General features: G+C 43.0%; 1 protein-coding gene across 5 annotated transcripts in view; it reads left to right on the top strand.

Moving 5' to 3' along the window:
- Positions 1-7,190: 7,190 nt before the first annotated feature.
- LOC139369656 (receptor-type tyrosine-protein phosphatase gamma-like) overlaps positions 7,191-14,522 on the top strand; it is a 69,319-nt gene continuing 61,987 nt past the window's right edge. For 3 of the 5 annotated variants that reach the window (XM_071108946.1, XM_071108930.1, XM_071108923.1), the window contains exon 1: positions 7,246-7,441. In XM_071108946.1, the coding sequence (XP_070965047.1) occupies positions 7,381-7,441 (61 nt within the window). In that variant the 5' untranslated portion in view covers positions 7,246-7,380. Of the gene's footprint in view, positions 7,442-14,522 lie in introns of all 5 variants that reach the window. The other 2 variants (XM_071108941.1, XM_071108934.1) reach the window with 1 other exon arrangement.

Below are 14,522 nucleotides of genomic sequence, written 5' to 3'. Positions count from 1 at the left end.
TGCTACTCTCTGTTCATCATATATGCATTGTCACTTTAACCATATCTACATGTACATACTACCTCTATCAGCCTGACTAACCTATCTTTGTATGTAGCCTCGCTACCGTATATAGCCTGTCTTTTTACTGTTGTTTTATTCTTTACTTACCTATTGTTCACCTAATACCTTTTTTGCACTATTGGTTAGAGCCTGTAAGTAAGCATTTCACTGTAAGGTCTACCTCGGCGCACGTGACAATTAAACTTTGATTTGATTTGATTTGTAAAGGCTATTTGACCAAGGAGAGTGATGGAGTGCTGCATCAGATGACCTGGCCTCCACAATCACCCGACATCAACCAATTTGAGATGGTTTGGGATGAGTTGGACTGCAGAGTGAAGGAAAAGCAGCCAACAAGTGCTCAGCCTATGTGGGAACTTCTCCAACACCACTGGAAAAGCATTCCTCATAAAGATGGTTAAGAGAATGCCAAAAGTGTGCAAAGCTGTCATCAAGGCAAAGGGTGGCTACTTTGAAGAATCTAAAATCTATAATATATTTTGATTTGCATAACACTTTTTTGATTACTACATGATTCCATATGTATTATTTCATAGTTTTGATGTCTTCACTATTATTCTACAATGTAGAAAATAACAAAAATAAAGAAAATCCCTTGAATGAGTAGGTGTGTCCAAATGTTTGACTGGTACTGTATGCATACATATACATTGTATATATACATATACTGTATTTATATACAGTGCCTTGCGAAAGTATTCGGCCCCCTTGAACTTTGCGACCTTTTGCCACATTTCAGGCTTCAAACATAAAGATATAAAACTGTATTTTTTTGTGAAGAATCAACAACAAGTGGGACACAATCATGAAGTGGAACGACATTTATTGGATATTTCAAACTTTTTTAACAAATCAAAAACTGAAAAATTGGGCGTGCAAAATTATTCAGCCCCTTTACTTTCAGTGCAGCAAACTCTCTCCAGAAGTTCAGTGAGGATCTCTGAATGATCCAATGTTGACCTAAATGACTGTTTGAAGCCTGAAATGTGGCAAAAGGTCGCAAAGTTCAAGGGGGCCGAATACTTTCGCAAGGCACTGTATATACTGTATATATACTGTATATATATGTATATATACTGTATATACTTCTATATTTCTTATAATTTTGTTCAGTGAAAGGGGAAATTAATGGAAGAATGATTAGAGATAATCAATTATCCCCTTCTGAGGGTGGTGTGACCTTTTTTGAAGAATCATCCCTCAAAGTGGTCCTTCCTGTGCTTCAAATTCCCCGTTCTCTCTTCCCTTTTGGTCAAAGGACATTTGATTGGCTGCAGTTGAAGCTCCCTGTGAGCAGATTGGACACGGAGGAACTGACTGTTTATATCACACAGTGTTGTGTCAGTTTTCTGGAAACTTGCCTCAATGGGAATGTCTTTTGAAACCGAAGAGACTTTAGTTGCACTTTTCTTTAGTCGTAGTGTTATTAGTTTAAATTTGTGTTGCTGTTTTTGTCCATTAAAGTTCTGTATTTTGACATGTTGTAGGTTTTGTGTGGACCCCAGGAAGAATAGCTGCTTCTTCTTCAACAGCTAATGGAGATCCGAATAAAAATCGAATCACTGTGGATAGGCCTTTTCTGGCAACTTCAGAGCTTCTACATTTTCCCTTCGTTTGTGGGACAGTTGAATCTGGGGCAGGACTCTGGAACTGGTCTGTCCCCAAAATCATCCCCCCTTTCTTTTCCTCCCCTGTCCTCTTGACCTTCCCTTTGAAGACAGACACTTATTCCCTACTACTTGAGCTGGACTGACCAAAATGTTTACAAATAGAAACTAAATACTCATTGGACATTTGCAAAATTCTCATCGATATCTGTCCTTGTTTTTTAGCAGTTATATGATGGCTTCTCCATCGCTTGACTCATGAAAATCCAATTATACAGCATGAGCATTAGACAATTCAATTTAGCCTATAATGGAGGCTCATCGGATGTCCTGAAACACCTTGGGAAATTGTTGCTGTTGATACGCCCATTGGATATTCCTATGTAACATTATCCACGGGGGGAACTTAGGAGTCTGAACAGGATGTTTGTTAGCAGTATTGACCAGTAAACTGAACATTTTTTTTTTTCTTTTGATAATTTCTGTTATTTCTCATTGCAATGGTTTTTCTTAGTGCTCTCCTAACAACAGGCCTACCATTAATCTCCGAACCGTCCTCTCCAATGCTACTGCAGATTGGGCTATTTCCACAGGCCCTAATGAGTTTGTGTTGTCCACTTCACTTCCCATATTGATCAGTGGAGATGGTCACTCGATGGTTGCTCTCTGCTGTTCTGGCCAGGCCCAAGATCGATGATACCTAGTTGAGGGTAAAGGTTTTGGAAGTTGTTTTCTTACTTTTCTGAATGGGATGATTTTTCTTGGGAATGCATTATCTTCTGGTTCTGTCTAAGATGGCATTAGAGGAAAAATTATAGATCCATTGGCATCAAAAAATGAACATTTGCCCCGTGAGGTATGGATATTGAGATAGAAGGAATATAAGTTTCCAAATGTTTTCTTAATTGGTCTCTCACAGGGGTCATTTGAGGACAGAGATTCATGTGCTAGGTTCTCCTGTGGGGACAGCCAAATAACTTTTATAGGTTTGAGATTGAACTTTTTTTCTAATAGTGTAGTAGTACTTGTGATGAGCACCAAAGCATCTAGAACCCCCCCCCCCCCCCCCCCACGCACTACCTGCTCTCCAGTGTAAAAGTAATTGTATTAGGCCCCCTGGAAACCTACTACAATCTAACAAGTGAGGAGCAGCCTCTGCATAAATTAAAGATAATCCTGGCTAAATTATGCAAATGTATTCACAGGGGTAAAAGGGGGGGCACATGGAAGCATGATATTGAAGTAGAGAATCCCAAAGGCTTGGGGTTGCCCTTTAAAATGTAGCTCTCTTTGTTACGTCTCAGGCCTGGGGAAATACTACACCAAACTCAATAAAATACATTCACTTTATGATCTTATTGTGGTATTTCCACCCAACTGATCATTACCATAAAACCATCAATAAAATCCACTTGATTGAATGATGGTAATGATCTGTTTGAGGGAAATCTTGATTTGTATGGTCATTCAATCCTGTTTAAACAAATGGTGTATGTGTATCATCGGTTCAGACTTAGAGTACCTGTCTGGCAAGTCTTATCTGGTGCTTTCCAAAATATTCTGCCTGTATGTTTAGTTTCAAACCCCTTAGGGCTAATCTATTAAAACATGTGTGAACCGGCTCTGTGAGCTAGTGGACTCAGAGTTTAGTGTCACATGAATTGTGATGGACCACCCCTCCCTTCCCTCAATATTGAGGGAGTGTTAGCCATTTTGTTGAAACACACAAGCTTGAAGATATGTAACCCCCCGACTTATGCTTCTTGACCCCCCCCCCCACCCCCCCACCCATCACCCCCACCCCACATCTCAACACCCACATGCACTTGTCCCACATTCCCTGACTGAATTGTGATTTCAGGGTCACTGGTGATGTGCTAGTCTCCATTTCACCAGAGTTTAACCCACCCCTCTAAGTCAAGAGGTCATTGGCACTTCACAAAAAGTAGTCCTCCCCCAGCATCTCTGTTACTTAGCCTATGGTTTGTATTGGCTCCATGCTGCTCTTTGCTTTTCTTTTCTTACCAGCCATATTGCTAGCTCCTCAGAATAAATCTATACGTGTGAACCTAAAGTTTCCCAATACATTGCAGTTTCATGTTGAGAAGTGGAGTTTGGCAACCCATAGTCAACCATTCCACTTCAGTCTGGTGCCCTGACAAGTAGCCATAGCCGCGGGAAGTAGGGATGCTGAGGGTGTTGGAGATTTGAACGTGGAATCAGATTGTAAGCATGGTACCTCATGGTTGCCAGCTCAGACCCCATTTCCAGGGGTTTTATTTGTATTTAGCGTATAAACTTCTCCTGTGTTTTCCCCTCATTTATTGCTAAATCCCCCATCATAGAAATATGGGAGCAGCCATCTGACTTATTTGTGTTTTATAGTGAATGGCATTCTGCAATTAGGGAGTTTTCATTTGTTAAACATGAACAAACATGGCTGCCATCTTAAAGAATGTAGCTCCTGTTAGCTTACCTGACACATCTCTTTTCTAAACAATATTACATTTCTCCCGTGTGCTCACCAGAGATGAGATACATTGGAAACAAGTCTAGCTGTTAGGTCGCTAACTTATGTTTTGTTTTTTTGTCAGAGCAACCTGTTATTTAGATTGGTTTATGGAATGAGTTTGGCTGTGTTCCGTGTGATGTTTAGATGATGAAGTTTGCATTTATCTTTTACAATAAAAGGTCAAATTGAGGAATAAAGTTGTGAAGACCTTTATTTCCCAGCAGTACAAAACAACAGTACAACAACTTTTTGAGCAGAATTAATTGAATTAATTGACCATCCTTATAAACCACTTAAATGTGAATGTACGTTACTGTATTGTACATAGGCTGGTCATCTAGATTTGTACCTGTAGACTTTCCATCGGCATAAAGAAAAATAATGCACAATACAGCAATTGATTGAGTACATTGAGTACATCAAGTGGTTTGTGAAGATGTGATGGTGTGGCTCTGTTGGTAGAGCATGGTGCTTGCAGCACTAGTGTTGTGGGTTTGATCCCCATGGGGGACCATTACAAAAATGTATGCACTCACTACTTACTGTATGGGGATCTGGATAAGAGCATCTACTGAAATGTAAAAGCAATGAATAGACCATTTCAGTTTTCACATAGAAATAAGTTGCATTTGCAAAGTATTTCTAGAAACTGGAAAACATGTAAGCAAGTATTTTTTATATTCCACAGGTATTATCCGTTTAACCCTTTTGTAGGCTGGTCATGGCTCACATCAACAGCATCCTCCAGGATACCCTAGACCCACTCCAATTTGCATATCGCCCCCAACAGCTGCTATCTGAGCAGCTAACCGATCGCTGCAGCTGTACATAGTCCATCTGTAAATAGCCCAGCCAATCTACCTACCTCATCCCCATACTGTTTTTCTTTTATTTACTTTTCTGCTCTTTTGCACACCAGTATCTCTACTTGCACATCATCATCTGATCATTTATCACTCATTTATCACATCTGATCATTTATCACACATTTATCACAGTGATAATCTGCTAAATTGTAATTATTCGCTCCTATGGCCTATTTATTGCCTACCTCATGCCTTTTGCACACACTGTATATAGACTTTATTTTTTCTACTGTGTCATTGACTTGTTTATTGTGTTATTGGCTTGTTTATTGTTTACTCCATGTGTATCTCTGTGTTGTTGTCTGTGTCACACTGCTTTACTTTATCTTGGCCAGGTCGCAGTTGTAAATGAGAACTTGTTCTCAAATAGCCTACCTGGTTAAATAAAGGTGAACTATATATTTTTTAAATGACGCAATCTCAATTGCACTCCACACTGCCCTTTACTACCTGGACAAAATTAACACCTATGTGAGAATGATGTTCATTAACTATAGCTCAGCGTTCAACACCATAGTGCCCACGAAGCTCATCACTAAGCTAAGGACCCTGGGACTAAACACCTCCCTCTGCAACTGGATCCTGGACTTCCTGACGGGCCACCCTCAGGTGGTAAGGGTAGGCAACAACACGTCTGCCACGCTGATCCTCAACACTGGGGCCCCTCAGGGGTGTGTACTTATTCCCCTCCTGTACTCCCTGTTCCCACACGACTGTGTGGCCAAACACGAATCCAACACCATCATTGAGTTTGCTGATGACACAACAGTGGTAGGCCGTATCACGGACAATTTTGAGACAGACAATAGGGAGGAGGTCAGAGAACTGGCAGTGTGGTGCCAGGACAACAACCTCTCCCTCAATGTGAGCAAGATAAAGGAGCTGTTCGTGGACTACCGGAAAAGGCGGGCCGAACAGGCCCCCATTAACATCGACAGGGCTGTAGTGGAGCGGGTCAAGAGTTTCAAGTTCTTTGGTGTCCACGTCACCTACGAACTATCATGGTCCAAACACACCAAGACAGTCGTGAAGATGGCAAGACAAAACCTTTTCCCCTTCAGGAGACTAAAAAGATTTGGCATGGGTCCCCAGATCCTCAAAAAGTTCTACAGCTGCACCATCGAGAGCATCCTGACCGGCTGCATCACTGCCTGGTATGGCAACTGTGGGTAGTGGGTAGTGCGTATGGCCCAGTACATCACTGGGGCCAAGCTGCCTGCCATCCAGGACCTATATAATAGGCGGTGTCAGAGGAAAGCCCATAAAATTATCAGAGACTCCAGTCACCCAAGTCATAGACTGTTTTCTCTGCTACCGCACGGCAAGCGGTACCGGAGCGCCAAGTCTAGGACCTAAAGGCTCCTTAACAGCTTCTACCCCCAAGCCATAAGACTGCTGAACAATTAATCAAATGGCCACCGGACTATTTATGTTGACCCCCCCATTTGTTCTGTACACTTCTGCTACTCCTGTTTATTATCTATGCATAGTCACTTCACCATTACCTACATGTACAAATTTCCTCAATTTACCTGTACCCTGCACACTGACCCGGTACCCCCTGTATATAGTCTCGTAATTATTGTGTTATTGTGTTTGGTAAATATTTTCTTAACTCTTCTTGAACTGCACTGTTGGTTAAGGGCTTGTAAATAAGCATTTCACAGTAAGGTCTACACTTGTTGTACTCGGCGCATGTGACAAATAATGTTTTGATTTGTACAGATAATCAACAGCCTCAAGTTACAAATCCTGGTAAACGCTCAAACACAATAAAGTGGTGCACTCGGCCTTTACTAGTCCTGTATTAGCAGACTGATATAGACTTATGTATGGGATCTAGATATGGCCCTTGGCAATAAAAAACAATCCAGCATTGTTGCTGGCTATGCAAATAGCCTAATAGTTTGTGTTAAAATAAAAATAAAATAAAAGATATTCAGAATAAAGTTACAAAACGACTGTTGCAACTGAGGTACATGGAATTATCACTATTTGTAATGAATTAATGAAATCAATAAATCAATGAACGCAGGCTATTTCCTTACAAAAAAGTCCTATCAACTCCGTTAAATAGAGCTCGTGCATTATGGTCTGTGGGAGGCGCACGCTTCTCATACACTTTCCCTCCTCGCGCTCACCGTTCATCTCCGAGTAGGAGACAAACAACCTCACCGGAGATACCGAAAAGAAAGGAGTGAGGATACACCGGGACCGGACAACACAACTCCCAGCATGAAACAAATGTGAAACCGTCACGGGACTATCTTTCCCAAGAAGCACACATTCGATTTTTTATTGTCTTCGTCGAGATTTGTGAGGTTGGTGAAATATGGAAACGGCTGTTTCAAGAGGCTTATTGCTCGCTCAGCTCTTGATCGTCTGTCAATTAGGTAAGAGCTTGAATTTAATTTCGTTTTTCTCATTGTTAATTATTATTATTATATCATTTTTGTACAGAGTTTTTTTTTTCACTTGATGGTTACTGTTGATTCTGTGAAGGTAGCCTACCTGTTTCTCTCGGAGAATGCAATGCGCGTGAAGTTCAGGTTCAAATCGACTCGGTTCGCTTCACTAGCCTACTTTGTACACCTCAATTTTATGTTTCATGGATTATTTTGCTGATTTGATTTATAAACCTGAAGATAATAATCGACCTTTCGGTCTATTTCAATTATCTTCGAATGATTATGCACAAGCGGTGTGCGTCTTTGGAGAAGTAGGCTCTGTGTTATTAAACATGTTGAAGTGCGGTTATAATGCAATGTAAGACATGTCATAATCATGCATTACCAATTTATAATGTCTTATTATCATCTCACATCTCATAAGGATCCTGACTAAATTCGAAAATACACAACGTATTGTAAGCCTTATGATTAAAAGACAGTCGTGTGCTTATAGATAATTGGCGTTAGCGATATTTGTTGTGCAAAAGAGCACCGAGGAACATCTAAAGTCTATCACTTTGGGGTAGCTACGCAAAGAAAGTTAAACATTCAACATAGTTTCTGTGTTGTGTATGAAGGGGCCAAGTGTAAAGAATCTCACCCGAATGTGCATTCCCATTCAACGGGTGTGTGATATTTATTTGGTCCGTAAATATAACGTTAGTGGAGCTGTGAAGCATGAAAAGGGTGGTTTCGCCACGGCTGTCGAACTATGTTACTAGTAAGTAAAACGCATTTTTTTTTTTTGGAAAGGGGGGCTAGTAGTGATTTGGTCGATAGGTGCTACTGAAATGAATGGTATGGCAGTCTCAAGCTGCCTGGAAACTAGTGCTTCTGCTACCCCAGCAGAGCCATTAACCACCAGCGTTTTAGGGCTAATGTTTTGGGTTACATTCCACAACTGTATTTCTCTCCTGACATTCAACTAAGGCTATCCTGAAAAGTTCAAACAGATAGCCTTTGGTTACACTTTATTTGAAGCCTACGGTACTGTAGGTAGCCTATAAATAATGTGCTATTGATGTGTTATAAGTACGTTTAATTGCATATATTTTGATAGTTATCTTGTCATTTCGACCAAATTCAAATGGATCTATCAATGGGGTTGCTGTTACAGCCACCGTTGGTTACAGGACAATACAGGCAAATGTTTGAATAAACTGATAATTTACATATCCCCACAGAACTTAGTGAAAGGAGGGTTTTCTTAATTCGCCCAGTTGGTCTTAGCCGTTCAGCATCAATATGGCACACACGTACAGTGCAAAAGTGTCAAGGAGGAGACTGATATGCTTGGTTTAATCTTTTGGGTGAGGCATTAGACAAAGACTTGAAAAAAAGCTTGCTAAAGCTAGTTTGCTTAAGAGCTAAAAGCCTTTTGTGACAGGCCTTGTGAACTGGGATATCAAATGTGTTGGTACATGCTGAATGCTTTACCACATGCACCCCACCACCACCACTCCCCTCTTCTTCTCCCTTCTTTTTGCCCCTTTCAGTAGAGTGCTTTAAATGACGCTTTGATGAAACGTGGAGGACAAAGGAAGTGGTCGTTTGTTGGGAAGGCAGCATAGGGATTGATGGCAGAAAAAAGACACAAAGTGAATGAATGCAATGCAGACTCTGCACCATCTGTCTTCCCAATGTGGTAGGCTATAGATGGGGCATTTACACTGGGCATCATCCACAGTGCCCCGCTCTCTCTCAGATGAGGAAGTCTCTGTGCCTGTTGTTTTGGAGCAGGGTGGTCATGACTCGTGACAGATGGCAGTCATAGTTTGTCACTCAGTCATTCAGGTAGATGGTTGGTTGGTGGGGTTCCAGATTCCATACCCCTTTGCCTCTTGGAAGTCCACCTTAGAAGGGTGTGTCACAAGCTGCTGGTCCAATGCTTAATCCAATTTCAGATGTGGCCTACTGGTATAATGAGGACAGTGTGCCAGTTCATAACTTCATGTTGCCCATGCAGCTGATATCACACTGAGGAACACAATAAACTACACTTGTAGAGTACACAGCTCAATAGTTTAGTTGCATAGAGTGTATTTGCGTAATCTCAAATGACTGTGTGTGAGTCAAACATTGTCAACTTTAGTCTGAGTATGGCTGTTGTTAACTGTGCAAAATCACACTTATTACCAACAGTAATTGAAACTCAGCTTCCCAGCTCCTTTGATACGAAGACAAAAAGCTTTTTCTCCATGCCACATCAACCTTGTTCTTTCTGCCCCTCTCTACTCGTTCTTCTCATTTCTTCTCCTACCTTCTCCCATTCTTCTTTCTCCTTCTCTCCCTCTTTCTCTGAGGAAGCTGCGGGACACCCTACCAGAGCAGCTTGGCACGCTGGTCCTCTTAGCCATCCAAGCAGGGTTGCTGGTAAAAAGCAGAGCAGATTTACAATCGGCGGCAGGAGGGGTATTTGATGACCAGATTAGTTGGTATTAGGCTCAACGGCATTCACTCAAGTTTGCACAGGGGCCACACTGAATTCTCTGAGTCGCCCCTCTCTCTCTCCCCGACCATAGCTGAATAGGACTATGGTTACGTGGTGGTACAGACCAGCCAAGCCTCCATAGCGGAGCCCAGGACACTGGTTCTCCTCCATATCCTTCGTCTTCCCAAGGCCTCCCCCGTGAATTATGCTGTCAGAAGAGAGATTTGTTTTGTGTGGGTGGGGGAGAAGCTGGCAGAGGGCGACGGTGTTCGATGGTGTTCAGCGGTGCGCAGCGACACAGCAAGGGGGGACCATTGTAAGCGTGACGCTAGATCGAGCACCAATTTGTCCCAGAGGCAGTGGTGGCGTGGAGCAGGAGGCTCTCACGCTGCGAGACTGGAGGGGATGTGTGAGAGCGCAGCGTGTTGCGACCGTCACAGGAGTGTCATGGCAATGCTCCGACGCTCTGGCTCCCAGGCTCCCCTTCTTGACACCTCAGCGGTGCCCCCAAGCTAGGAGAGCGATGGAGTTGAGGCTTCAACCACACTTGTAATGTCATTAGTTTTGTCCAGACCTTTTCCCCTTTTCATGCTCACTCTCACTGTCTTTATTCCACACTTTCACATGCATTCTTCTCCTCTTCTTTTTGTCCCATATATTTGTTAAACTTTTTCTCTCCCTCATCATCGTCAACCTAATTTTCTCTCTTCTTTTCTAATTTCTCTTCCTCTCATAATTTTTTCCATTCTCCTCTCACTCCTCCAATCTCACCCCCTGTTCGTCCTCTTCTTGTCTCCCTCCCACCATCTCTACCCACTATCTATTCTCCTTCTCCTCGTTTGTCTCACAAACAACCAGGTTCTGCTGGTGTCTTCCTGGCGTTCTGCCAGCCGGGTCCTCGATGCCCACCACTGGCTGCTTAATGGATGACAGGGCAGATCCGGGTGGCCCGTCTTGCAACTGAAAGAGGGCTTCTCACACCGGGGCCATTGGGGAGAACAAGAGGAGCCCCATAGAGTGGCTGGTAGAGAGCCATTGATTTCTCCCCCTCTTCTTCTCTTCAGCTGCCTGTTAGTGTGTGGTCTCTTAACTGTCCTGTATATCGATGGCTGTTGTCCTGACACTGAATGCAAATCCCCAAGTGACTAAGATAAAGGCTAGCTGGCTTGTGTGAACAACACTGTTGGTCAAGGTGTATTTTGCTCGGGGGGATTGGTGGTGTATCCCCCCTTTTCTTTTTTAATCTTCCTTTTAGTTCTAATTCTCAATGGGACACAAGTAATGGAATTTGTAAATGTGTTGGGACATGACTGCACATAACACTCCCCAAAAGTCCCATGCTCTTTTCATGTATATTAAAAATCAGTAAAGTACAAATGGAATGTAATTGCTTACAAGAGTAACATTTTGCAACAAAATTGAACTTGACATAGAATGCAGTCTAGGCACTGACAGAACTATTAAAAATGTGTGTAGTATGACATGCCTGTGTAGTTACGCAAATAACTGGGACTTTGAACAACTTAAGAATCTTTTGGCAGTGCTAAGCCTAAGGCTGTACGGGCAGATATTTTACTCAAGCCAAGCTTCAAGTTGGTCAAGTTTTTGACTGTATTTCTTTGTAGGCCATGGCTGCAAATACAGAGTTTTCACCTTCACCCGCCCATTTGGAAATCAAATCAAATGTATTTATAAAGCCCTTTTTACATCAGAAAATGTCACAAAGTGCTTTTACTATCACGTCTGCTCCCGCTCCCCCTCTCTGGTGCTCGAGGGCCAGGCTGAGGGCCAGGCTGCCCTTCATTACGCACACCTATTACCATCATTACGCGCAGCGGCTGTCTGCTGTCTGCTCCTCAGTTTGTTCCCTGTGTCAGCATTGATGTTGTTATTTTTCCCCTGTTCTGACGCTGTTCCTGTCCTGTTTAATGTCCGTTGTTTATTAAATGTTCACTCCCTGTACTTGCTTCTCGTCTCCAGCGTCGATTCTCACAGAATGCTGACACCACTAAAGGAAGCATCAGGGAGTTTTTGGTTTGGTTGGTGATGTTGGGTCCGGCTGCCGTCGGCGATGGAACCGGGGGTGCCTCAGCTAGCTCGTCGGGCTTCCATGCTTTAGCTGGCTCGAGAGGTCTCCTTGCCTCAGTTGGCTTGGCAGGCGCCCACCCCACGTCATGCTTCAGCCGGTTCGTCAGGCTTTCACGCCTCAGCCGGATCATCAGGGTCCCACGCCTCAGCCGGCTCGCCAGGATCCCACTCCTCAGCCGGTTCTTTGGGCTTCTATGACTCAGCCAGCATGTCCAGCACCCATGCCTCAGTCAGCCCGTTAGGCTCGCCCAGGTGGGACGCCAGGTGGCGCCCCTAGAAGGGGTGGTTACTGTCACGCCTGCTACCGGACCCCCTCTCTGGCACTCGAGGGTGCCAGGCTGCCCTTCATTACGCACACCTGTCACCATCATTATACACAGCTGCACAATATTGGACTCACCTGGACTCCATTACTTTGTTGACCCTCTGGAATGTGGACCCTCTGGAATTACCTGGACTTCTGCATAAATTGGTCATCAAATTTGATCTTCATCTAAGTCAAAACAACAAACACAGTCTGCTTAAGATAAAAAAACGTTTTCATGTAGAGGTCGACCGGTTAAATCGACAAAACTGATTAATTAGGGCCGATTTCACCACCTGTTATGCGAGTGCAGCAAGGAGCCAAGGTGAGTTACTAGCTAGCATTAAACTTATCTTATAAAAAACAATCAATCTTAACATAAATCACTAGTTAACGACATATGGTTGATGATATTACTAGTTTAACTAGCTTGTCCTGCGTTGCATATAGTCAATGCAGTGCCTGTTAATTTATCATCGAATCACAGCCTACTTTGCCAAACGGGCACATTCGCGAAAAAAGCACCATCGTTGCACCATTGTACCTAACCATAAACATCAATGCCTTTCTTAAAATCAATACACAAGTATATATTTTTAAACCTGCATATTTAGTTCAAAGAAATCCATGTTAGCAGGCAATATTAACTAGGGAAATTGTGTCACTGCTCTTGCGTTCAGTGCAAGCAGAGTCAGGGTATATGCAGCAGTTTGGGCTGCCTGGCTCGTTGCGAACTGTGTGAAGACCATTTCTTCCTAACAAAAAACGTAATTAATTTGCTAGAATTTTACATAATTATGACATAACATTGAAGGTTGTGCAATGTAACAGCAATATTTAGACTTAGGGTTGCCACCCTTTCGATAAAATGCGTAACGGTTCCATATTTCACTGAAAGAATAAACAAGGGGGGGGGTCGGGAGACACTGTTGCCCAGGCCGACGATACCCCCGGACAAGGGGGCAGGATATAACCCTACCCACTTTGCCAAAGCACACCCACCACACCACTAGAGGGATATCAACAGACCACCAACTTACTACCCTGAGACAAGGCTGAGTATAGGCCACGAAGATCTCCACCAACCACACAAACCCGAAGGGGCGAATGACCGGACAGGAAGATCACATCAATGACTCAACCCACTCAAGTCGACTATAGCGAAAAAGCCTGGCACGACGTGACATACTCCTCCTAGGGATGGCATGGAAGAGCACTAGTCAGCCGTAATAGTTTCAGAGGCAGAGAATCCCAGTGGAGAGAAGGGAGCCGGCCAGGCAGAGACAGCAAAGGCGGTTTGTCACTCCAGTGCCTTGCCGTTCACCTTTGCATCCCTGGGCCAGACTACACTCAATCATAGGACCTACTGAAGATATGAATCTTCAGTAAAGACTTAAAGGTTGAGACAGAGTCTGCGTCTCTCACATGTATAGGCAGACCATACCATAAATTCTATATTTTAGAGACAATAAGGAAGCCTGCGTCTTGTGACTGTAGCGTACGTGTAGGTATGTACGGCAGGACCAAATCGGAGAGATAGGTAGAAGCAAGTCCATGTAATGATTTGTAGGTTAGCAGCAAAACATTGAAATCATCCCTAGCCTTTAACAGGAAGCCAGTGTAGAGAGGCTAGCACTGAAGTAACATGATACGTTTTTTGGGTTCTAGTCAAGATTATAGCAGCCGTATTTAGCACTGAATGAAGTTGATTTAGTGCTTTATCCTGGTAGCCGGAAAGTAGAGCATTGCAGTAGTCTAATCTAGAAGTGACAAAAGCATGGTTTAGCTTTTCTGCATAATTTTTCAACAAAAAGTTTCAGATTTTTGTAATGTTACAAAGATGGGAAAAAAGCTGCCCTTGAAATATACTTTATATGTTCGTCAAAAGAGAGATCAGGGTCCAGAGTAACGCCGAGGTCCTTCACAGTTTTATTTGAGACGACTGTACAACCATCAAGATGAATTGTCAGATCAAACAGCATATATCTTTGTTTCTTGGAACCTAGAACTAGCATCTCTGTTTTGTCTGAGTTTAAAAGTAAAACATTTCCTGCCATCCACTTCCTTAGGTCTGAAACACATGCTTTGAGGGTAGGCAGTTTTGGGGCTTCACCATGTTTCATTGAAATGTACAGCTGTGTGTTGTCCGCATAGCAGTGAAAGTTGACATTGTGTATCCGAATCACATCACCAAGAGATAA

The sequence above is a fragment of the Oncorhynchus clarkii genome, chromosome 2 (genome assembly GCF_045791955.1).
Source record: "Oncorhynchus clarkii lewisi isolate Uvic-CL-2024 chromosome 2, UVic_Ocla_1.0, whole genome shotgun sequence".
Classification (NCBI taxonomy): domain Eukaryota; kingdom Metazoa; phylum Chordata; class Actinopteri; order Salmoniformes; family Salmonidae; genus Oncorhynchus; species Oncorhynchus clarkii.
Note: the sequence above shows the minus strand (reverse complement) of the source record. Positions and strands in the feature narration are given on the sequence as shown.